The sequence below is a fragment of the Staurois parvus genome, unplaced genomic scaffold (assembly GCF_062004578.1).
Source record: "Staurois parvus isolate SC_StPar_1 unplaced genomic scaffold, SC_StPar_1.0 ptg000392l, whole genome shotgun sequence".
Taxonomy (NCBI): Eukaryota; Metazoa; Chordata; class Amphibia; order Anura; family Ranidae; genus Staurois; species Staurois parvus.
The window spans coordinates 6,048,903-6,074,893 of NW_028318188.1; the positions used below are offsets into that span (position 1 = coordinate 6,048,903).

Below are 25,991 nucleotides of genomic sequence, written 5' to 3' on the forward strand. Positions count from 1 at the left end.
TTTTAAATATTTATTTGACACGTGTTGTCCATCTCATCAATGAGGTGGACTGTTTATTTATTGGCCACGGTTTGGCCCCCTCCTGTTTCTTACATTGTTAACTTGTTGTATCGGTCACGGTTTGGCCACATGTTTGGTTGTCTTGTTAAGATTTTCTGTAATGTACACAGTTACGCTTGACTTGTCGACTTTCCACAATCTACTAAGGTATAGCATCGCATCAAAGTTATTTTGCATTTTTTTTGGTCTAAACCATTTCTTATAATGTCAATTTGTAGGATACGCCGCTGTAAGGCGACCTACTTTTTTGTCACTGTGTAGACATCTATTTATAGGCCGATGTTTGGCCAGAAAGATATATTTAGTAATAACCTAGCCGTTCAAGCCGCTCACTGAACACCTCGGGAATTGCTTTGTATATCTGTCGCCTTAGGGGCCGCTGTCTGGCGACATAATTTTTTGTCACTGTGTAGACATCTATTTATAGGCCGATGTTTGGCCACAAAAATATATTTAGTAATAACCTAGCCATTCAGGCCGCTCCCTGAACACCTCGGGAATTGCTTTGTATATCTGTCGCCTTAGAGGCCGCTGTCTGAACAGCTCATGAATTGCTTTCTATATGTGTCGCCTTTGAGGCCGCTGGCTGGACAGCTGATGAATTGATTTGTATATATGTACTTATTGTCCGCTGTCCAGACAGCTCATGAATTACTTTTTGTATATAGCCTTCCAAACCACTCTCAGAATAAGTCATGATATTCATGCTGTGTATAGCCTTATAGGCCAATGGTCAATCAAGTCATGATTGTTATAGTGTGTATAGCCTTATAGGCCGCTGTCTTTACAACTTTATAATTCCATGCAGTATATAGCCCTATCGGCCACTTTCTGGCATCCAGTTGCTGTAGCCCCCATCACCACTCTGTGCCACGGGCCCCTGTACCGCCTTCTCATACTGCTGCCAGATCCATCCTCTGCCATGTGCGTCTTTGTTGTCTGCTCACGCTGCTGGGTTCCAGTTTTAAACCTAGGCCTGTGTATGGCTTCCGAATACTGCTGCCTCCACCGCCACCCTGCGCCATGTGCCTCTGTCGTCTGCTCACGCTGCTGACGGCTTCCGCTTTTTAACCTAGGCCTGTGTATGGCTTCCGAATACTGCTGCCTCCACCGCCACCCTGCGCCATGTGCCTCTGTCGTCTGCTCACGCTGCTGACGGCTTCCGCTTTTTAAACTAGTCCTGTGTATGTCTTCCGAATACTGCTGCCTCCACCGCCACCCTGCGCCATGTGCCACTTTCGGGTCTCCTCACACTGCTGCCAGGTCCATACTGATTCATGGCCCCCTGTACCGGCTCCTCATGAACGTGGTTCAGCGGGTTTGCATCACTTAACGGCAAATCGTTGACAAATGCTGGGACGTTCAGTGTTGTGCGCATTAAGCCAGACACCAAAGGGCAGCACAGACCTGTTATTACTCGCTCAAGCATGGCTGAACAAAACCAGTCTCTACCACAAATTGGACCCAGACCTGCCCAGGGTCTCGTAACTAGATTGCACGGAGGAGTAGAGTCCGTTATCGGAATTAAATAGACAAAACGCCACACCAAAAAGAGTGGCCATTTCCAACACTTATTCCAGAAAGAGGAACAACCCGTTTCATATACGGCCCGTAGACGTTTCACGTCTGCCACATTCAGTCGATTTAAGACACAAGCTCCACTTCCTGTGGTCTCTGACCGTCGATATACCTTTAAGTGTCAGCTTTGAAGCTATATTCCCTCCGGAGCACTGACACTGGTGCCCTTCCGTCAACATGCCTTTAAGTTTCAGTTTTCAACCATATTCCCCACAGAAGCCAAACTCTTGGGTATCCCAGAAGCTGCTCAGCGGGTCAGGGCAATAAAGCTCCCGGTTCGCAGGTTGTTCCGTCTTATGGATGGAAGTACGACGGTATATGATCTTCTTCGCACCCACGGCATTACCTCATAAAATTTCTGCATTGCATCTGCAATCACAACGCTGACTTCCCGGATCGCCACTCAGCCATTGGACTCTTGATAATCGTCTCCCCACACTGCTGCTGGGGGGACTTTTTAACCTAGGCCTGTGTATGGCCTTCAATTGAAGCTGCTTCCGCTCCGCCACTCTGCCATTGGACTCTTGATAGTCGTCTCCCCACGCTGCTGCTGGGGGGACTTTTTAACATAGGCCTCTGTATGGCCTTTAATTGAAGCTGCTTACGCTCCGCCACTCTGCCATGGGCCTCTTGGGTATCCCAGAAGCTGCTCAGCGGGTCAGGGCAATAAAGCTCCCGGTTCGCAGGTTGTTCCGTCTTATGGATGGAAGTACGACGGTATAAGATCTTCTTCGCACCCACGGCATCACCTCATAGAATCTCTGCATTGCACCTGCAATCACAATGCTGACTTCCCGGATCGCCACTCAGCCATTGGACTCTTGATAGTCGTCTCCCCACACTGCTGCTGGGGGGACTTTTTAACCTAGGCCTGTGTATGGCCTTCAATTGAAGCTGCTTCCGCTCCGCCACTCTGCCATTGGACTCTTGATAGTCGTCTCCCCACGCTGCTGCTGGGGGGACTTTTTAACATAGGCCTCTGTATGGCCTTTAATTGAAGCTGCTTACGCTCCACCACTCTGCCATGGGCCTCTTGGGTATCCCAGAAGCTGCTCAGCGGGTCAGGGCAATAAAGCTCCCGGTTCGCAGGTTGTTCCGTCTTATGGATGGAAGTACGACGGTATATGATCTTCTTCGCACCCACGGCATCACCTCATAGAATCTCTGCATTGCATCTGCAATCACAACGCTGACTTCCCGGATCGCCACTCAGCCATTGGACTCTTGATAGTCGTCTCCCCACACTGCTGCTGGGGGGACTTTTTAACCTAGGCCTGTGTATGGCCTTCAATTGAAGCTGCTTCCGCTCAGCCACTCTGCCATTGGACTCTTGATAGTCGTCTCCCCACGCTGCTGCTGGGGGGACTTTTTAACATAGGCCTCTGTATGGCCTTTAATTGAAGCTGCTTACGCTCCGCCACTCTGCCATGGGCCTCTTGGGTATCCCAGAAGCTGCTCAGCGGGTCAGAGCAATAAAGCTCCCGGTTCGCAGGTTGTTCCGTCTTATGGATGGAAGTACGACGGTATATGATCTTCTTCGCACCCACGGCATTACTTCGTAGAATTTCTGCATTGCATCTGCAATCACAACGCTGACTTCCCGGATCGCCACTCAGCCATTGGACTCTTGATAGTCGTCTCCCCACACTGCTGCTGGGGGGACTTTTTAACCTAGGCCTGTGTATGGCCTTCAATTGAAGCTGCTTCCGCTCCGCCACTCTGCCATTGGACTCTTGATAGTCGTCTCCCCACGCTGCTGCTGGGGGGACTTTTTAACCTAGGCCTGTGTATGGCCTTCAATTGAAGCTGCTTCTGCTCCGCCACTCTGCCATTGGACTCTTGATAGTCGTCTCCCCACACTGCTGCTGGGGGGACTTTTTAACATAGGCCTCTGTATGGCCTTCAATTTAAGCTGCTTACGCTTCGCCACTCTGCCATGGGCCCCTGTACCGCCTCCTCTTGCTGCTGCTAGGTCCAGAGTGTGTCATGGGTCCCTGTACGGCCTCCCATTGCTGCTGACTTCATCGCCAGACTCTGCCATGTGCCACTTTCAGGTCTCCTTACACTGTTGGTGGGTTCCATTTTGTGATAGGGTGCTGTATGGCCTTCCATTGCTGCTGCCTCCACCGCCACCCTGCGCCATGTGCCTCTGTCGTCTGCTCACGCTGCTGACGGCTTCCGCTTTTTAACCGAGGCCTGTGTTTGGCTTCCGAATACTGCTGCATCCACCTCCACCCTGCGCCATGTGTCTCTGTCGTCTGCTCACGCTGCTGACGGCTTCCGCTTTTTAACCTAGGCCTGTGTATGGCTTCAGAATAATGCTGCCTACACCGCCACCCTGCGCCACGTGCCTCTGTCGTCTGCTCACGCTGCTGCCAGGTCCATACTGATTCATGGCCCCCTGTACCGGCTCCTCATGAACGTGGTTCAGCGGGTTTGCATCACTTAACAGCAAATCGTTGACAAACGCTGGGACGTTCAGTGTTGTGCGCATTAAGCCAGACACCAAAGGGCAGCACAGACCTGTTATTACTCGCTCAAGCATGGCTGAACAAAACCAGTCTCTACCACAAATTGGACCCAGACCTGCCCAGGGTCTCGTAAGTAGATTGCACGGAGGAGTAGAGTTCGTTATTGGAATTAACTGTGAGGGACTTTTAAACCTAGGCCTGTGTATGGCCTTCAATTGAAGCTGCTTCTGCTCCACCACTCTGCCATTGGACTCTTGATAGTCGTCTCCCCACGCTGCTGCTGGGGGGACTTTTTAACATAGGCCTCTGTATGGCCTTCAATTTTAGCTGCTTACGCTCCGCCACTCTGCCATGGGCCCCTGTACCGCCTCCTCATGCTGCTGCCAGGCCCGTAATCTGCCATGGGACCCGTACCGACTCCTCATGCTGCTGCCAGGCCCGTAATCTGTCATGGGCCCCTGTACCGCCTCCTCATGCTGCTGCCAGGTCCAGAGTGTGTCATGGGTCCCTGTATGGCCTCCCATTGCTGCTGTCTCCATCGCCACACTCTGCCATGTGCCACTTTCAGGTCTCCTCACACTGCTGGTGGGTTCCATTTTGTCATAGGGGGCTGTATGGCCTCCCATTGCTGCTGCCTCCACCGCCACACTGTGGCTCCACACTCTGGTTTTGGCCCCGTGACTGCCCAAATGAGTGAAGTGTGCGGTGATTCTAAGATCGACGGCACTCATCTGCATGTCATACTGACTGACAGTATTATTTCTCTTCCCCAGCAGACTCCAAGGGCATTTAAATTAAAGGTACAGTGTTCTGCACTAATATAAAGGCTCTCTGAAGCCTAGAAACACCCTTTTTATAAGTTAAATTCGCAGCGAATATATTCGGCTCGAAGCGAATTTATTCGGCGAATTCGGCGAATCAGCCGAACCGAATTTTTGAATAATTCGCTCATCTCTAATGTTAACCATCAACCATCTCACAACAGGAAAATGGAAAAAAATTTATTCTATGTAACTGAAGTCTAATGAAATTAATGGTTTATTTTACAGACTGCAACTGTTGCTTCAAGAGGAAGTGTTTCTGTATCAGCGGAATGGTGCTGCTCACACTGGGAGCAATCTCTGCCTTTATCACTTTGGGAGTTCTCTTTGGAATTCCAAAGAATGAAAGTAAGCAAACTATATTATTTATCTTTTCTAAAAGGTAGTCAGGATATCGCACCCAACCAGGGCAGCCATCAGAAATTTTGGGGCCCCTTACACAGCTTAAGGCCTCAGCCTCCCTCCCCTTGGCCTGACCACCAACTGGTCATTTCAGTCCACCCACTTTTATTTTAACACTTTTACAACTTAATATGTGAAAATGAAAAGTGTATTCCAAGTCATCAGCGCTTTCAAGATTAACAGTAAGGAATTATATTTTGGCCAAAAAATATGAAGCCTGCCACCACGACAAGGTAAACTTTTTTGAGCAGGACCCTACACTAACACTAACTGCACTACCTTTTAAAAAAAAAATCTATCTTCCCCTAACAGAAAACAAAAAAACTCTAAAACAAAAAACAAATATATTCAGCAAAGAGCTATCCCCATATATTCAGAAAAGAGATATCCCCATATATTCAGCAAAGAGACATCCCCATATATTCAGCAAAGAGACATCCCAATCCACCAGCGATATCCCTATGTATTCAGCACAGAGACATCCCAATCCAGCAAAGAGACATCCCAATCCAGCAAAGAGACATCCCCATATAACAAAGAGACATCCCCATCCAGCAAAGGCACAGCCCAATCCAACAAAGAGACAGTCATAGCACAGACCCACATCCAGCAACATTGTCAATCAATTTACCATTGTGATGTCTAACAACTTGTCTCCAGACCAGTCCACAGTGAGCACTGAGCAGTCCTGCAGACAGCCCCTCCACACCTGTACACACTCAGCTCCCTCCTCACACCTATACACACTCAGCTCTCCCCTCACACCTATACACACTCATTATTAAATGAGATCAAGGAGGAGCTGAGGAGGGTGGGAAATGGGAATCCATCGTGGATAGGGCGTATAAACCTGATAAAGATGGTAATTGTCCCCAAAGTATTATATAAATTTCAAATGATCCCAATCAAACTCCCAGAGGCTTATTTCACACCTGTAGGCACTCAGCCCCCCTACACCTGTATGCACTCAGCTTCCCCACACCTGTATGCACTCAGTCCCCTCTTACACCTGTACGCTCTCAGCCCCCTCTTACACCTGTAGGCACTCATCCCCCTCTTAAACCTGTAGGCACTCAGCCCCCTATTACACCTGTACTCTCTCAGCCCCCTCTTACACCTGTAGGCACTCAACCCCCTCTTACACCTGTCCGCTCTCAGCCCCCTCTTACACCTGTATGCGCTCAGCCCCCAATTACACCTGTAGGCACTCAGCCCCCTCTTACACCTGTAGGCACTCAGCCCCCTATTACACCTGTACGCTCGCAGCCCCCTCTTACACCTGTAGGCACTCAGCCCCCTCTTACACCTGTAGGCACTCAGCGCCTTCTTACACTTGTACGCACTCAGCCCCCCCACACCTGTATGCACTCAGCCCCCTCTTACACCTGTACGCACTCAGCCCCCTCTTACACCTGTAGGCACTCAGCGCCTTTTTACACTTGTACGCACTCAGCCCCCCCACACCTGTATGCACTCAGCCCCCTCTTACACCTGTACACACTCAGCCCCCTCTTACACCTGTAGGCACTCAGTCCCTTCTTACACTTGTACGCACTCAGCCCCCCCACACCTGTATGCTCTCAGCCCCCCCCCACACCTGAATGCACTCAGCCCCCCACACCTGTATGCTCTTAGCCCCCCCCACACCTGTATGCACTCAGCCCCCACACACCTGTATGCACTCAGCCCCCCCACACCTGTAGGCACTCAGCCCCTTCTTACACTTGTACGCTCTCAGCCCCCCCACACCTGTATGCACTCAGCCCCCACACACCTGTATGCACTCAGCCCCCCCACACCTGTAGGCACTCAGCCCCTTCTTACACTTGTACGCACTCAGCCCCCCCACACCTGTATGCTCTCAGCCCCCCCCCACACCTGTATGCACTCATCCCCCACACACCTGTATGCACTCGACCCCCACACACCTGTATGCACTCATCCCCCACACACCTGTATGCACTCAGCCCCCACACACCTGTATGCACTCGGCCCCCACACACCTGTATGCACTCAGCCCCCCCATACCTGTATGCACTCAGCCCCCCAAATCTGTATGCACAAAGCCCCCCCACACCTGTACACACCCTTCCTCATGCCTGTGAAGAAAAAAAGTTTAAATAGAGACACAGACAAAAAAAATTTGTGTTTAAAAGCTGAATTTTGTCTACATATTTCACGAAAATTAATGAAAGATCCAATCAGTAAAATAATAGTTCCACGCTAGAGACAATTACTCTAGAAAAGCACATAGCTTCTCCTCCATACAGATGTCCTGCCATTACGCTATCATTAGCTAATTCAGTTATTTTGATTCTCGTTAGTAATTGTTGCTCAGAGTGGGAAATCGGAACATTTTGTGACAGGCAGCTCAGATGTGAGGAGGAAAAGGTTAGACTAAGGGAAAATAGGGGTAGAAGGCAAAGTTAAAGCTTTGAGCCCCCCATACACTTATAATATAGGCCTTTAGTATTTAGAGGTGAAAAATTATTCTGTTACCAAAAAAAACATTAAAATGAAGGAAGACAAACAGAAAGATTAACAAAAATACATGCTTGGATATTCATGTAATGATGAAATGACCCAACACAGGTTGAACCTGATATCTGCCTGTACAAAGTTCTATCAATTGATGTTTCAATGGTGTAGCATTATTATTTATATGTATGTGATTACTGGCTTATGACAATCACATCTCATCTTATTTTAGATGTATATACTCGAGAGTGCAGAACCTCCCTTGGTAAGGCTGGCTTCCTATGTGATGACCGGAGAACTTGTATAGGACCGTCAGGACTATGTGACGGGCAGGTGGACTGCGCCAATGGGGAAGATGAATCTAGAACATACTGTAGTACGTTTTAAATATTCAGTTTTCAACAATGACATGCTAATTATGTACTAATCTTATGTGATTGAGTGAGGAAAGCAGATCCAAGGCATGTAATAAAAATGCAATATTATGCATTGATACACTGGAAGGAATTGGGTTGAGGTCCAGCTAAAAAGCCTAGAAAAGAACCTTTGATTATGGTCGATCATTTCTAATAAATACAGTTAAAGAATTGAAGCAGTGTAGCCCAGTAGCTGTATATTATAGTTACATAGTTAGTCCGGCTGAAAAAAGACAAAAGTCCATCCAGTTCACCATAGAAAAAAAAAAATTATAATCCTATACCCACAGTTGATCCAGAGGAAGGCAAAAAAAATTATGTGTAGCAAAGACCCAGATTCTAGTTACCGTATTTTTCGCTCCATAAGACATACTTTTTTCCTCCCAAAAAAGGGGGGAAATGTCAGTGCGTCTTATGGAGCGAATATGGAGCGGCCGGTCCGGTATTTCCACCGCGGCCGTGTCAGAATACCGGGCCGGCCGCTCAGCTCTGCAGCGGGACCTTATGGAGATGACTGCTGACCTTTGGGGAGGTGGGGAGCGGGTACCTGAATTTGACAGGTACCCGCTCTTACTTCTTTGTTCTTTGATCTTACCTGTTCCTCTATCCAGCGGCGCGCTGTCTTCCGGCTTCTGTAGTGTGGGCACTGGGCATGACAGCCGGGTGCCAAGTGCGCATGCGCAAGAAGCGGTGCTTTTTGTGAATGGTAAGGCGGTACCTGGGACACATGACAGATCCCAGAAGCCGCCGGACCAATCACAAAGCGCAAGTGCTTCTCGCTCATGCGCACTGGGCACCCGTCTGTCATGCCGAGCGCCATTACAGAAGCCGGGAAGACAGCGCGCGGCTGGATCGAGGAACAGGTAAGATCAAACAAAAACTCTGTAGAGTTTGGTGAAGTAAGAGCGGGTACCTGTCAAATTCAGGTATCCGCTCCCCACCTCCCCAAAGGTCAGCAGTCATCTGTACTGTCCGCAGTCTCTGGTCATCCCTGTGCTGTCCGCAGTCTCTGGTCATCCCTGTGCTGTCCGCAGTCTCTGGTCATCCCCTGTACTGTGTCTGCAGTCCATTAGTTCAGAATTTTTTTTTTCCTGTTTTCTGCCTCTAAAACCTAGGTGTGTCTTATGGTCAGGTGCGTCTTATGGAGCGAAAAATACGGTAGTGTTATAGTCCCATCATTCATGGCTATGTTGTAAGTCTCAATTGCAACACTGCCCCTTTAAAAGCCACAATCAATCTATGGCAACCCTGTATTAAAGTGATACTAAACACAAACTGTTTAATTTACATTATCCCTTCTCTTTCTGTTTGTGGATGATGGCACTAATTATTTTAATTTAAAAAAATCTAACTACCTTTTTCCTAATTGATATACAGCTGTCACATGACCCATCTCTTTCCAAGCCTGTCTGCAGGGAAACATGAGCAGGAGCAACTTCTAGTCCTCCGCTGCTTGGTCACATGTTCAAAATAATAAAAAAACAGACTTTGGAATACAGAGTAAAAATAAATAAATAATATCAATAAACTGTTTTAAATTGGCATAAAAATATATATTTGAAATCTAATCTTTATTATTTTGTTGAAATAACGTGGTGTGAGCAGATTTCTGTCAGTCACAGGCTGCGTCACACCCCTCCAGCCTGTGACTTAAAATAAGAGGGGCGTGAAGCCTCCATCAGTCAAGATATACTATTCCACCCCCCATTGTGTTTAGCTGGTTAGTGGGCATGGAGGAGGAGGGAAGGAAAGGGCTGTCTTTTACCAGAGTGTATACACACATGTGTGACTCTATAGTCACATGAGTTGCTCAGATGTGATTGGGAGGAAATGCTCAGCATAGAAACTCACTGAAAACTGAGCATGTGCAGAGTTGTCTCTACAACTGTAAAATTCTTAGCTGAATTGGGGACATGAACAGAAGGTGGAGATAGAGAGTGCCAGGATCAACCAGGTTTTTTGCAGAAAACAGAAAATGAATCTCATAGTGAATGACAAAGTATGAACAGCATGTAATACATTTATTGATAGTTTTTTATGATGTGGGTTTAGTGACACTCAGGGATGTATTTACCACAAGGCAAACAAGGCATTTGCCTAGGACGGCATTTTTTAGGGGGGCAGCACTGCACCTTGGAAGAAGGGATGGAAGAAGGGACACACATGGCATGGGGACCTGGTGGGATCCGAGAGAGGCTGCGGGTTTCATGACGGTGTATGCACAGCCCGACTCTCGTTCCTGGGGATGTCTGGAGCTGTGAAGGTGAGTATCTTTTTCTCAAGGCTCTCTTGGGTGGGAGGCAGGGGTGTTGTTGGTCAATATCAGGCTCTCTCTACAGGGAGGGGGGGCAATTTTTGTGTTGCCTAGGGCAGCACAAAACCTAAATTCACCACTGGTGACACTTTAGGTGAACCCTTACTTTTCCAGAAACATAAATATATCCGTTTATCAACAGTATGAAAAGTAGTAAAACCTGAAAGAGGAACTGCAATCAAAATTAGTTTTGTGTAGAATACAGAAGGGAAGCTATGGCATTGATAATATTTTTGTATAGATGTGTCACAGTGATTTGCACATGTACACCATAAAACTTTATAAAAGACTGCAGAGTAAACCTGTATTTCTAACATCTAACATATATTTACAATTACAAAAGCAAACAGCGAGCACTATAGATTAGGAAGCAGCTAGCACAATAGATTGTGGCAAAATCTCAATACCAAAGTAAATGAAAAAACAGTACAGAGTGTGAAAAAATGAAAAAAAAATGAAGTGAATAATATAACAAAACAATGACGGAAAACAAAATAAATACAAATGAGTCTCAGTGTAGGCAGCAACAGAATGGTAAACAATAAAGTCCTTCCAATATAAATCTGCATGTCTGTGATGATGTGATAACAGTCATGGCAGATAGTGCTCAGTCCCACACAATGCTCTATATCAAGTGTGTGATCCACCAACACTATGCACTCACCAGAGAGCTACTTGCTCAGTAGCATGTACAGTTGTGGCCAAAATTATTCAACCCCCAATGCTGTAAAGGGGTTTAGGGACTATAGTGTACATTTGGAATTGTATTCAGAATCAAATCCTACAAGGACGTTGTAACTACCCAAATGCAACTAAAATGACATCAATTGTTTATGTAATACAGTAGTAAATGGTTCTTATGTGGTTTCTTCATTGCCACAATTATTCAACCCCTTAAAGACTACCACTCTGAAGAACAGAGGTTCATACAGGTGCTTTCCATCAGGTATTGAAAACACCTGTGGATGTCACCGAGCAGCAATCAAGCATAATAAGCACCAATTAGGCAGCTTTAAAATGACTGTGATACTCAGCTCCTTCTAGACATTTACTGGTGTGGTTACAAACATGGTGAAGGCAAGAGAATGGTCCAGGAAGACAAGAGAAGAGGTGATTTCTCTTCACAGGAAGGGCAATGGCTATAAGAAGATTGCAAAGATGTTAAACATACCAAGAGACACCTTAGGAAGCATCATTCGCAAATTCAAGGCAAAGGGCACTGTTGAAACGCTACCTGGTCGTGGCAGAAAGAAGATGCTGACTTCGACTGCTGTGCGCTACCTGAAGCGTAGAGTGGAGAGAAGTCCCCGTGTGACTGCTGAGGAACTGAGAAAAGATTTGTCAGATGTGGGTACAGAAGTTTCAGCCCAGACAATAAGACGCACACTGCGTAATGAAGGCCTCCGTGCCAGAACTCCCAGGCGTACCCCCTTGCTGTCTCCAAAGAATAAGAAGAGTCGACTGCAGTATGCCAAAAGCCATGTGGACAAACCACAAAAGTTGTGGGATAGTGTTCTGTGGACTGATGAAACAAAATTAGAACTGTTTGGGCCCATGGATCAACGCTATGTTTGGAGGAGGAAGAACAAGGCCTATGATGAAAAGAACACCTTGCCTACTGTGAAGCATGGTGGAGGGTCAATCATGCTTTGGGGCTGTTTTGCTTCTGCAGGTACAGGGAAGCTTCAGCGTGTGCAAGGTACCATGAATTCTCTTCAGTACCAGGAGATATTGGATGGAAACGTGATGCAGTCCGTCACACACCTGAGGCTTGGGAGACGTTGGACCTTTCAACAGGACAATGATCCCAAGCATACCTCCAAGTCCACTAGAGCATGGTTGCAGAGGAAAGGCTGGAACATTTTGGAGTGGCCATCGCAGTCACCAGACTTAAATCCGATTGAGAACCTCTGGTGGGACTTAAAGAAAGCAGTTGCAGTGCGCAAGCCTAAGAATGTGACTGAACTGGAGGCCTTTGCCCATGAAGAATGGGCGAAGATACCCGTAGATCGCTGCAAGACACTTGTGTCAAGCTATGCTTCACGTTTAAAAGCTGTTATAACTGTAAAAGGATGCTGTACTAAGTACTAAGATTGAATGTCACTTGGGGGTTGAATAAAACTGATAATGCTGTGAGCACAGAAAAGACATTTGTGGTTATTTCATTATAACTGTTATGTTATATTTGTCTGACCTACAAGTGCCTCTTTAATGTAAATGTAAGCAAGATGACTGAATGATCAAAAGCAATGTCAAACTGGCCAAAACACTCAATTTCAGTGGGGGTTGAATAATTTTGGCCACAACTGTATATCATGAGGTCTATGCCATCCACTCTCCAGCGACTTTACCAGTCCGGTTTGGTCCTAAAGAGAGATGCTCACCACATGGAGCCCAGAAGTTGATATATAGTGTAGTATTTTTAATAAAAATATTCTATAAAAACATTCCACGTGGAGAAATCAATATACCACATACCAAAATGGCCACCGCTCTGGATCACGGACGCAGTGGTGTGACGTCAGCACGTAGGCTCCCGCAACGCGTTTCATGCACACGCACGTCCTCAGAGGTACGCCCATCTATATATTTACAACTTGGACAAAACCAGGAACTTTGGTTTCTAGAAGATACATTTAAAGGGACTCTATAATATTTGTCAATTTTTAATTACTTTAGTTCTTTTTTCAATGTTTATATGTTTTTCAATATATGTTTCTTGACTGATAAATATTTAATATATGACAAAAGATTCTCAAAGCACTATAGATCAGCTTTTCGAGCTTGTGTTGATGGCATTCAGTTTGACATCAGTTGGCGACACGTCTGAGATCATTCAGAATTAATTTACAGGGACAGTACATTTTAACCTGCAGTTCTGATCTGCATTTGACCTACTTCAAGCGCATTTTGCATTCCCATAGACTTGTATTGGAATGTAAAACCTATATGAAGCGAACAAAAGCCCATCAACACAGGCCAATAGGGACACCACAATAAGGAAGCTTGCTTTGCATCTCAATTTGTCTGTTTGGACCCTTTGACTAAGCCCTCTGAAAGGGGATGAGCCACAGTAGTGGTGGCTCATTGAGCTCTGCAAACTACTGAAATAGATGTGAAAAACAGACTAGAGCTCTATCTACTGGCAGGACAGAAGAACAGGGGCGGACTGACCATTTGGAAACTCGGGCACTGCCCCATGAGATGCCCCTGGTACCTTTTTCATAGGCTTTTTTGAGTTTGGGCAAGGACACAGGGGCCCCATGATGCCCTATTGCCCGGGGGCCCCATGAGTTGTCAGTCCGCCCCTGCAGAAGATTGTACAATATTAATATTTCATATTTATTTGACTACAAAAATGTTTCCATTTTTGTACCATTATCATCAATACCACTATATTTAAACACCATTTTTATAAATATCTAATGCTTTCCTCCTTTATCTTAATTGGGCTTTCTAAACCTTGCAGGCAATTTACCTAACAATCTTCCGGAAGGATTGGTATTCAGATGTGCAAACCGTAAAATGTGGACATTTGCTGACAAGCTGTGTGACAACAAAAATGACTGTGGGGATTGTTCCGATGAATCAGGTACAGTACACATAAATGACTCATTAACAAGTAGGACAAAGTAAATTAAACCTAATTTCTATTTTTTTTGCTGATGCTGACTATGGTTACGGCTTCATGCATACTGGCTTATCTTTAGGCACCTAGAAACTACTTATGAGCGTTTTTTTTCTGCCCCTCAAAGCAAATGGTATTATCCTATGCGTCCATGCACACTATTGTAGGCTAGAAGCGTTTTTCTAGGAGCAGAAAAAAATGCTTTTTTCTGCGTTTTTTCTAGTGATTCCAAATGCTGCTAATGGCTGCTAAAAACCAATTTCCAGCTTTTTTTCTCCTTAGAGGTGGCTGCTGGTGTCCTTAACAACCAATGAATAGGTGATTGTCAAGGGTTGACCGCCACGTCCTTAACAACAGATGACTCATCATTAAAGAAAAGAATTCCCGGCAATGAACATTTGAGAAAACATATGGCATGGGGATCCCTCCCCCCAATCCATACCAGGTCCTTCAGATATGGATTTTAAGGGGAACTCCATGCCAAAATTTAAAATAAGTCCCCCCCCCCCAGTTCACACCAGACCCTTAGACTAGACTCAACACCCTAAAGAACGGAACCTGTGCCCAATAAAAGACTTGTGGATGGCAAATACTAGTCAACAGCATTTCCTGTGGTTTCCTTGGATCTTTCCCCATCCTTTTAAGGATGCCTGTACCTTTAGAAAAGTTGTAATTTATTAATCCCTTTATACCTAGACATTCATTCCAATGGGTAAGCCATACTTGTGGATTTTAAGGGGAACTGCATGCCACAATTAGAAAAAAAAAAGGCGTGGAGTCGTCCCCCCTCAGTTCACACCAGACCCTTAGACTAGACTCAATACCCTAAAGAACGGAAACTGCCCAATAAAAGGCCTGTGGATGGCAAATACTAGTCATCAGTATTTCCTGTGGTCTCCTTGAATCTTTCCCCCATTACTGACCCACTATGCCTTGTTCTGCCATGTGACTTCCTTTTGGTAGAGGCAGGATTTTGCTGTCCCACGTCAGCCTCCAGCAAGGTGAACAGTGAGCAGCACAGTATTGATATCACCAAATGGTACTGTAAATCTTCACTTTTTGAGTTCAGGTCTACTTTTAAGGATGCCTGTACCTTTAGAAAAGTTGTAATTTATTAATCCCTTTATACCTAGACATTCATTCCAATGGGTAAGCCATACTCATGGATTTTAAGGGGAACTCCATGCCACAATTAGAAAAAAAAAAGACGTGGAGTCGTCCCCCCTCAATTCACACCAGACCCTTAGACTAGACTCAACACCCTAAAGAACGGAAACTGTGCCCAATAAAAGGCCTGTGGATGGCAAATACTAGTCATCAGTATTTCCTGTGGTCTCCTTGAATCTTTCCCTCATTACTGACCCACTATGCCTTGTTCTGCACTGTGACTTCATTTTGGTAGAGGCAGGATTTTGCTGTCCCACGTAAACCTCCAGCAAGGTGAACAGTGAGCAGCACAGTATTGATATCACCAAATGGTACTGCAGATCTTCACTTTTTGAGTTCAGGTCCACTTTTAAGGATGTCTGTACCTTTAGAAAAGTTGTAATTTATTAATCCATTTATACCTAGACATTCATTCCAATGGGTAAGCCATACTCATGGTGGCCTCCAGCCATCACCCAGGAATAAGTGTGGTTGTGGTTTCTGTACACAGTAAGAGGACCCAGATAGGATGTTTTTGTTTCAAAGGCCGTGCTGTCTAATGCCCCTGTCTCTAGTTACATTCACAAATAATGGGTGTTAGTTGATGGAGAAAACATCTGGAATCCCTTCTCCCCAACCAGTGCCTATATTGCTACTTTGCAGCCAGAGAGCTTGATAGATTTCAATTATTAAAGGGTAAACAATTAACATGGGGACTCGTTCAAAAAAGCTCTAGCACTGCTACATCAGACAGCATTACCTATATGGCTAAAGTTGAGGCTTAATAATGATCCATCCACCTTGGCAGGCACATCAATAGTCTTTACCTGCACAGGACAAAGCTTTGCCCCTGCTCTCCTTATGCAGGGACAAGTCAACCCTCCACTACTGGGGCTCTATTCCAGGGTTTCTGCATCTATTTGCTATCCAGTTGCTTAATGTTTATGGGTACTTTAGACTAAATTGGATTCCCACATCTAAAACTATGCTGAGCTGACATCTGCTTGCATATTTATTCATAGAAAATACATATAGAAACTGTTACAAACCATTTGTTTTACGATTTAAAGTAGAACTATAGGCAAAACTTCTTTTTTTTTTTACATTTTGGATGGAGTAAGGCAGGGTTAGAACCCCCCTCAGTTTATTTTTTTGCCATCTGTGTCCCATTGCGGAAAATTCCGTTCACTTACTGTCCCATAGCCAAAACAGAAAGTGAAAGGAAATCCCTACAAATGAAGGGAATTCCTTGGGGACCCTCAGGTCAACAGAACTAGGGTCCACATTGGTAGATTTCCCTGATATTACTTTTCTGAGGACAACCCACAATTTGGGGGTTTTCTTTTACTTTCAATTTCAAAGATAATGGTGAACAGGACAAATAGAGAGGGAGAGAATCTCCCTAATGGGGGCACAGATAGCTATAAAAACCTGACAGGGGAGTTTAATCCCTCCCCAATCCACCCAAAACAAAAAAAAGGTTTGCCTTTAGTTTGTAATAAATACTTATTACAGGGTGCAACCATGATGCTGGTGTCACAAAGCATCTCTGAATTTTCTAAACAGAAAGCCATTTGTGTTTAAATTATATGACAACAAGCCTAGAGCTATCCCACTGGCTGAAAAAATAACTATAATGTTTATATTATATATTTATACCTACATGGAATATTAAAGTTACTAAACCCACAACAGTAAAATCAGTCTGTATATGCAGTAAAACATGCTTGCTATACTCACTGTAGAACCTAAGGGGTTAATCCTCCTCTGCATTGTGTAAAAAGGCTGTTTAATTCTGACTTCTCTGCTCCTCCTCTTGTTCAAATGTCCATGTCTTATCTCTTGATAAGACAGACTGAACTGTAGTCATTCTGCACATGCTCAGTTTAGTGTGTATTGCTAGAGAGTTTGTTTTCTTGGGAGAGTGCATGTGATCAGCACAGGGCCAATCAGCACTGTCCAGACAGAGGTCAGGGGTTCTGAATCCTCCTAGAGCAGAAAGAAAACTCCTCTTACAAGCTTTAATTCGTGTTCTGCTGAACACTGATAGAAGTCCCATGACTGCTCTAACTGCTGAAGAGAAAAGGTATTTAGCAGTTTCTATTTACTAAAATAATTGCATTTCCATGTTGTGTGTACTGTGGGAGACCAGATATAGTGAATGCAGGGTCTGGGGTTTAGTAACACTTTAAGCTTTTGTGAGAAAGATAAATAGCTGCCATTAATAGCCTCCTTCACACAAATCCTAGTTTCCAGGCAGTCATACTAATCCTCTTGCTGCAGTTCTTTCTGTTTCATTGTTCTGGGCAAGAAGCCAGAGGATAAGCAAGAAAAGGCGAGGAGTTAGGTCAGCATTACTAGACAGTCAGCAATGATGCACTATGTTATCACAGTAGGAACGCAACTGAAAAAATATCCATCAAGCCTTTACTTATTTGCAATTAAGTATACCCCGTACACAAAATATTAGCTGTGTCTATGGTGGATCTATCAACTCTAGAATGTATATTTAGCATTAAAGTGGTTGGAAAGGCTGAAGGTTTTTTTTTTTCTTAATGCAATGTGTGTGAAGGTTAAAAAACCTTCAGTGTACAGCTCCCCTCTCAGCCTCCCCCCCAATACTTACCTGAGCTTGATCTTGATCCAACTATGTGCACAGGAGCCTCCACTCTCCTAAGGCTCTCTCTCCTCATTGGTTGAAACACAGCATTGGGAGCCACTGGCTCCCACCACTGTCTATCACAACCAGTAAATAAAGAGGGAGCGGGGGGCAGGGCTGAGCAGCGCTCTGTGTGTCTGGTAGACACGCAGAGTGGTACTTGGGAGTGAGAATGCACAAGTGCATCCAGAGCAAGCGGCTTGCTCTGGGGGCACTTGGCAGGGGGGAGGGGCCAGGAGCAGCAGAGGAGACCCAAGAGGAGGTTTGGGGCTGCTCTGTGCAAAACCATTACACAGAGCAGGTAAGTATGACATTTTAATTATTGTTTTGTTTTTTAAAAATGAGCCTTTAATCTCACTTTAACCACTTGCCCTCCTGAGGACTTACCCCCCTTCCTGACCAGGCCATATTTTGCGTTACGGTGCTGCGTTATTTTAACTGACAATTACGCAGTCATGCAATGCTGCACCAAAATGAAATTTACGTCATTTTTTTCCCCACAAATTGAGCTTTCCTTCAGTGGTATTTTATCGCCTGTGCGATTTTTATTTTTTGCGCTATTAAAAAAAAAAAAAGGCCAACAATTTTAAGAAAAAAAACAATATTTTTGACATTTTGCTATTAAACATGTCCAGCAAAAAATTTTAAAAATCTAATTTTGTATTAAATTTACATCAAAATATATTCTGCTACATGTATTTGCTAAAAAAAAAATCCCAATGCATGTAAATTAATTGGTTTACCTGAAAGTTTCAGCGTTTACAAATGGCGGTATATATACTGGAATTTTTTTTTTCACTGCTAATGGCGGCAATCAGCGACTTATAGTGGGACTGCAGCGGACATTCTGACACTGGGGGAACTGACTTGGTGTCACTGACATCCCCAGTGACACCAATACAGTGATCAGTGCTAAAAAAAAAAGCACTGACACTGTACTAATAGCAATGGGCAGGAAGGGGTTAACATGAGGGATGATTAAAGGGTTAACTGTGTGCAGGGAGTGTTTTACTAGGGGGCTGTGTCTGTGTGTTCACTGTAATCACACTGCTCAGCCATCCAGAGCAGTGTGCCCCAGCTGAGAGGGAAGAGGACTGTTAGTAAACAAAACAGTACTCCTCCCCGTCGGAGATTTTCGGAAATCTCCAGGTGCGAGTAATTACCGAGAGGGACCCGGTGATTGACAGCCTTGAATGGCGGTCCCCTACCAGGAAATGCAAAATCACTTATATATACGTGAATTTGATCACCTGTGCCACCCTGTAGCAGTATTTCTGCTATAGGGTGGATGGGCAGTGGTTAAGAGATCTGAGTTGTGATCTAGCTGTATCTCTGCACAAAAATAATTTTACGTTGAGTGTAACTATACTAAAAAAGGGTAGCTCATTAGCCACCAACACAGAAACTAGGCACAGAGGTCAGGAGTAATCCCAGACCAGTCCCCTTATCATGATGCAACCAAGAAAACGTGCCCAGTAGCCATGAAGAAGATCATTCTAGCCAAGAAGAAATATCATGAACTTGTCGCAAAAACTGCGCAAAACACAGTGAAGTACGCAGTTCAGCCCTTCCTGAGAGGCACAGTGGCAGATGTGCGTGTGTTAAAAGTGTAACTGGCAGGTAGAGCAGCAGGGGGCCCAGAGCTACAAAGTCCCCCAGGAGAGACAGAGACTAGCTGCCCAAGGACATGTGTAATTTCTCACTTCGTAACCGAGATAAGACCTAGCAGCTTAGGTGACAGAATTAAATGAGCATTCCTCAGGTCAGTGTGTCCCCTATTTCATATCATGGATTATGAAGATGTTGGTTCTAATTCAGAGTCTGCCCGACGATCCCTCCCTAAACAGAGTATTGGTCAGTTACTCAGAGCCACCCCCCTGCTGGGGGACTTTAAAACACAGGCTAGCAGGCCTAAAAAGGAAGATGAAGACATCTCTCAATTGTAACATCAATATACCACCTGGGGAGACCCTTTGCTTGAAACTTGGATCTGCTTAAGGCTAAGACTTAATTGGCAAGTAACTTAACCCTTTAACTTCCTCTCTGATATCTCTTTGCTGTGCTATGGTTGTTTGTATGTATATATATATATATATATATATATCTTAGTTACATCTTTTTCTGTAAATATTTTATTGCACCTGTTTGACTCTTTTCAACCATTACAGTGTATATTTGATAAAGAGAGTTTCCCCTTTCTCTGTACAAAAAGGGGTGGTGGCAGTGTAAGGGTCAGTTGCGTAATTAACATGACCCAGTAACAAGCGCATCCAGGCTGCAGGCACAGATTGAAATCCATTAGCTGGGAAATCGCTGTGTAGGGTGCAGCTGGGTGTGGCATTGTTACGCACGTCACATTGCGGTTTTAGATCGGCCAGTCCTTCAGTCATGAGTTTAGTGAGAGGGTCTGGGGTCTGACGCTGTGATCGTGGCATATTGGTGGTGGTCGCGGTCGTGAGATTGTCGCATGTTGGTGGCGGCAATCTTGCGATCGTGACAAACTTCATGTTCAGTTTTTTTCTTTGCGTAGGTGGAATATAAAATGAAACCTTTTTTTTTGCAAATCATTCTATCTTGCATATAATTATACATATATTTTCAGCTCTCCGCTGCCCTCCTTGTCCAGGATGGAGATGTAACAGTGTATTTTTTTCTGACTGCGACTGTATTCCAAAAACCCGTTGCAATGACACTGTCCAGGACTGCATAGACTGGAGTGATGAAATATCCTGCAGATGATATGAAGCCTAAGCAGAATCTATTGAAGGTATCTGAAACCCCCAATCAATGGAGAGAAGATGTCTGCATCTCCAAATATAGCCCAGAACAGTTTTGTACTAGGGCAGTGGGATTTTGAACTCCATTACTAAGTATTCCATTACAAAGTGAAAATTATAAATTGAATTCAGCATGCATATATAAAGACAATCTGCCTATTCAAAACTTGTCAATATTGCACAGATCTGGAAACCCCTGAAAAGATATTTCCAAATGTACCTATTTGCAGGCTCCCTGCTGTCTCATACAGAAAGCCTGATGCAATAAAGGTAGTGTTATTCCCTAGCCGCCAGTTCAACTATTTGGTGATGCAGAAAGTAAAGAAGAAGTTACATAGTATAGATTTCAGGAAGTACCATCCTACAGATCATATAAAGTGTTCTCTGGATTCTGGCTGAGAACTTGGATTAAAGTGGTTGTAAACCCTTACATATACCCAGTCAAGTGATTGGCCTCAGGTGATACACAGAGATTTATTTATTATTTATTTTAGGTACTTATATAGCACCGTCAATTTACGCAGCGCTTTACATATATATATTGTACATTCACATCAGTCCCTAACCCTCAAGGGGTGTACAATCTAAGATCCCTAACTCACATTCATACATATACTATGGACAGTTTAGACAGGATCCAATTAACCGACCTGCATGTCTTTAGAGTGTGGGAGGAAACCGGAGTACCCGGAGGAAACCCACGCAGGCACAGGGAGAACATGCAAACTCCAGGCAGGTGGTGCCAAGGTTGCTATTCTAGACCTGCCAGGCACACATTATTATTAGTGTGAAGTAAAATAATACGTTCCATATAATTCAGTTTTATTATCATGAATTGCAGATTGGATATATAATTCATGGAGAAAAGTGCTAAAAGTGCCAGGCGGAAGTGCTAACCACTAAGCCACTGTGCCACCCTAGCCACTGTGCCGCCCAGAGATTAAACAAATCCTCCTACATAAATTGAATTTGTTTATCTGAAATATTCTTTTCTCTACATCCATTCGAAGTGCAGAATTTATAAAGCTTGTCTGAGAGTTCAGGAAAAAAAAGGGTTCAGAGAGCTGAAAGTACACTTTGCAGAGCTCAGTGAGGAGAGGTCTGAGAGCTGATTGGAGGTAAGAGACACCCCCCCCCCCCCTTCACAAAGCACACAGGAACAGAGCTGAGGCTGTCAATTTAATGCAGGTCCCTCCTCTGTTACCATTTTTCTCTTGGTGTCAGGAAAACTTGTCAGAAGTGACTCATGCAGAAAGCAGAGGAATGAAGCAGCAGAAAGAAATGACACTTAGGGCTCTGGATTGAGACAAACATATACTAGAGGCATATGGTTTGTTCATATTTTATGTCTGAGGTCTACAACCACTTTAAGATCAACAGAAAGCTTTATGACTTTTGCAGAGATTTTACCTGTCTCCAGTGAACTTGTCGCAGATCTAGTCAATTCGAAACAAGTATATGCTAATAAACTGCACAAGTGGGAGTTACTAACATTAAAAACGACCCAGCAAAATTAATCAGTAGATCCAGAGACTGTCCAACTCCATATCTCAATAAAGCAATGTGGTTGCCAATATAAACCTGAAGATAAATCTAAAAGATTAACTGCACTTTTACTGAGAAAAAAAAACATTCCCTCTGGGTGATCTATGGGCATAACAAACTTTGTTGCAGAATCCTGTTTCTGCTCTGAAGAAAAAGCTGTTGGTTCCTTTATGTCTTTAGGAAAGTGATTCAGAATGGGAGTGACTAATTCATTTTAATCAGCTGGTGCACTTTCAGTGTTCTGATGAGAAAAGTTGCAGTGTCTGCATCCCTTTAGAAGTGATTTACATTCTGGGAGGATCTCACCAAAAAGAACATTTTTGTTGTAGAGGATGAGGATGCCTAAAACCTGACTTGTATAATAGTTTAGAGTTCTTCATTTCTGGGGGTGTTCTGTACACCAACTGTGCCCAGAAGGCCTCAAGGTGGCCATAATTCATTGAATTTTACAGAAAACTACAGCTCTGCAGTTTGAAATTTTTAAATAAACTACAATATGGCTTATGCAGCAATTGTAAATGCTATATACTTTTTTTTATCTTCTATTTCTTTTCCCCACAAAAGAAGAGATACTCTTTAAGGCCCCTTTATCATTCATGAATGGGGCTGTTTGTGAATAGCTGCAGGAGACCCAGTGGGGGTTTCCTGTGATTAGCTGCGGGACGGAAGCCACATGCAGAGGTTACCTTCAAATAACCTGCCCTGGATGCAGACCTCTGCGGTAGCTGTCATTGCTTTCAACAGGGCTTACCGCCCGCAGCTAACCGCAGGGAACTCCCACAGCTAGCTGCAAATGGCCCTATTTGCAAGTATAAATAGGGCCTTAAAGGAGAAGTATGGCCAAAGCTCTTTTTTGGCCACCTTTTCCTATGAATCACAGTAGTGCACTTAGTTCTGCACTCCCGTGACCTGATTTCAGCCAACAGCAGGCTAAATCCCACTGTCATCTGATGTGACTCATCTGGTCCAGGCTCTGGAAAGATCTCGGATTTTATTTCGGGATCCACCCAGACCCCTAATCAGCAGCTGGCTTAGCCTCTCAGCATGTCACTGACAACCTGAGCCAACTGCTCCCGCCCCCTCCACAGTCCGGCAATCCAGTGAGCACTGGAGGAGTAGAGCAGAGAACCAGAGACTGACAGTTTCTGCTCTCTGAAGACCAAGAATGGCTCAGATCTTGGTCTTAGAGGTGGCAGGGAATAGATGCAGTCCGATTTTTCCCCCAAACTTCTCTTTTAAAGGATCAATAGAGAATACAAACAAGTTCATTCATATTTGCATATACTGTAGCTTCAGCGGCCAAAATCCCTAAACCTATCATTCCAACATGGTTTTCACTGAAGGTAACTTCTGCTTGTGTATTTATTTGATCTTAAGCTGGCCATACACTAGTAGACTTTTCTTCAAAATTTTGCACTTAAGACCAGCCATTCAATTTTTGAATTGTCAAATTGGCATTCGTTTTCAAATGCAATAACAAGAAAATTTAAAGAAGCGGGTTGGAAACTTTTTCTCAAACAAATTTCAAACCAATGGTTTTGTTCAGTAATTATATGCATTCCAAAATCAAATGTTAAAGGCAAATAAAATTCTGATGCACCTTTTCAAATTACATTTATCAAGTCCTCAAATGTACAAATGCGTGGTTGACTACTAGTGTATGGCCAACTTAATGCTCAGATTGGTGATAAGTTTAAACTCTACTTTGTGCAATTTCAACAAAGGACACTGGCTGAGGATGCTGGGCACAGCATGCTTCTGCCATGGCTCTGCTGCTGATCTCTACATTTCAAACGTGACACAATCTGTTAATACTGGATAGTAATTGTATAACTCGTGCTGGAAAATAAAATATTAGAAAGCTTTCCTTCAATGGTTTGGAATGAATGATTTGAGCAGGTTTGTGTCTATATGGCATTTTACAGTCGTATACAAAGATTACAGCAGTTTTTTTTTTTTTTATCAGACATCCGTGATAGGAAAAATAAGTATGCCTACATCTGTGCTTTATTAGTCCGAAAAAAAGGCTAGAAGCTAAACACTAAAAATGATGTTATGCCTGTGGCATTAGGAGAAACCTAATAAGAGCAACTAAGGCACTATTGATTTGTTTGAAAAAACTTAAAATGGAATTTCAGCCTATTTTTGGAATCCTTTCTCCCTTCTAGGACAATTGTTTTTTAGATCTCTAGATTTTATTTTATTTTTTTAATTCGCCCTATTTCCTACTGTGTTCATCTACTGTATGTGAATTACATAGTGTGTTCTCCTGTTGACTCCTGGGATATCTAAATAACAAATCCCAGGAGTCTCCAGATAATTTTTTTTTTTTTATCCCGAGATCTCTGTGCTTGAGAGGGCGGGGGAAGAAAGGCAGAGAGGCGTGTCTGTAGGCTATAGCCACTCTACAAGAGGGAAGAGGGTAGGGAAGGAAGGCAGAGGTGTGTCCAGGAGACAATAGCTCAATCTATGAGAGTGAGGAGCAGGGTGGAGAGGCACGCCCAGTACTTGAGAGGGTGGAGCACTGATCCTCTGATTGTCCAACACTGACAGTGCTAACGCCACATAAAAAAAGAATCATCACTGGGGGGGTTAGTTAGCAGGGAGTGCACCAGCCGGGGACCAGCGTATTACCGCCTGCAGGCCAGAACTCCAGAAGTCATGTCAATTCAATGGCAGCGTAGATCACTACTTTTAATCACGCTATAAGGCCTGCTGGTGGTGTGTTGTGTATTAATGCATATCCAGGAAGAAACAAACAGTGGCTTCACATGCCCTTACCTAAAATGGCTGCACACACAGCACAGGTGAGCAGTGTGCTATTAGGGATATTAAGGAATTACATGACAAATACAGGCAGTTTTTAAAAATAAACTCCCTAAATGACATCACCAACATCTGTGGCCGCTGCAGGGTTTTCTTTTTTTATGGCCTTTCACTGAAGTTGCTCTTTAAAGACAATCTCTAAAGCTTTTTAGTCTAGGGATAAACTGGTGACCAAGTCATCTCATTAGGAACATATTGCTTTTTATGTTCTGTCAATTGGCAACTAGTTAAATCTCGCAGTAGCAAAGTTAATTGCCCGAGTAGCTCTAGCCAAAGACATCACATTCACAGTGGCTAAGTGCTTAACACTTCCACCTAGCAACACTACAGCCCTTAGTTCAAATCCCAACCACAGCACTACCTGCCTAGTTTGTATGCTTTCCCTGTGCCTGCGTGGGCTTCCCCCCCCCCCCCACACTCCAGACATGCTGGTAGGTTACTTGGCCCTAGTATGTGTATGATTGAATGTGAGTTAGGGATCCTTAGATTGTCAAGGGTTAGGCACTGATGTCAATGTACAATATATATGTAAATTGGCCGTGCTATATAAGTACCTGTAATAAGAATTTAATATGACATTTCAAAAGGTCAATACAAGAGCTGTAGGGGCTCATTCAGAGTGAACTGCTTTAGTATGTCAGCATTGTAGAAGATAACCTGGACAAAATCATATGTGGTGTTTATCCTTTCATATAAAAAAAAAAAAAAAGCCAATGCACACATTTAAGATAAATCAAGTAATGATCTAAAATTACCAGTGTTTTTCCATTGTCAATATATACCCATGTACACTAGCACCCGGAGTAAAGGAACAGTATGTGGTCATCTTCATTCTTTAAAGCATAATGTGCTGTGACAGTGTATGTTTCT

At 44.1% G+C, this 25,991-nt stretch overlaps 1 protein-coding gene across 1 annotated transcript in view; it reads left to right on the forward strand.

Moving 5' to 3' along the window:
• The window catches only part of LOC149455510 (low-density lipoprotein receptor class A domain-containing protein 1-like), a 34,296-nt gene extending 13,227 nt beyond the window's left edge, over window positions 1-21,069 (forward strand). The window contains exons 3-6 of the mRNA XM_089686132.1: window positions 5,159-5,278; window positions 8,043-8,186; window positions 14,010-14,132; window positions 20,576-21,069. Coding sequence (XP_089542258.1) covers window positions 5,159-5,278; window positions 8,043-8,186; window positions 14,010-14,132; window positions 20,576-20,712 — 524 coding nt within the window. The 3' untranslated portion in view covers window positions 20,713-21,069. The remainder of the gene's footprint in view (window positions 1-5,158; window positions 5,279-8,042; window positions 8,187-14,009; window positions 14,133-20,575) is intronic.
• Window positions 21,070-25,991: the final 4,922 nt, after the last annotated feature.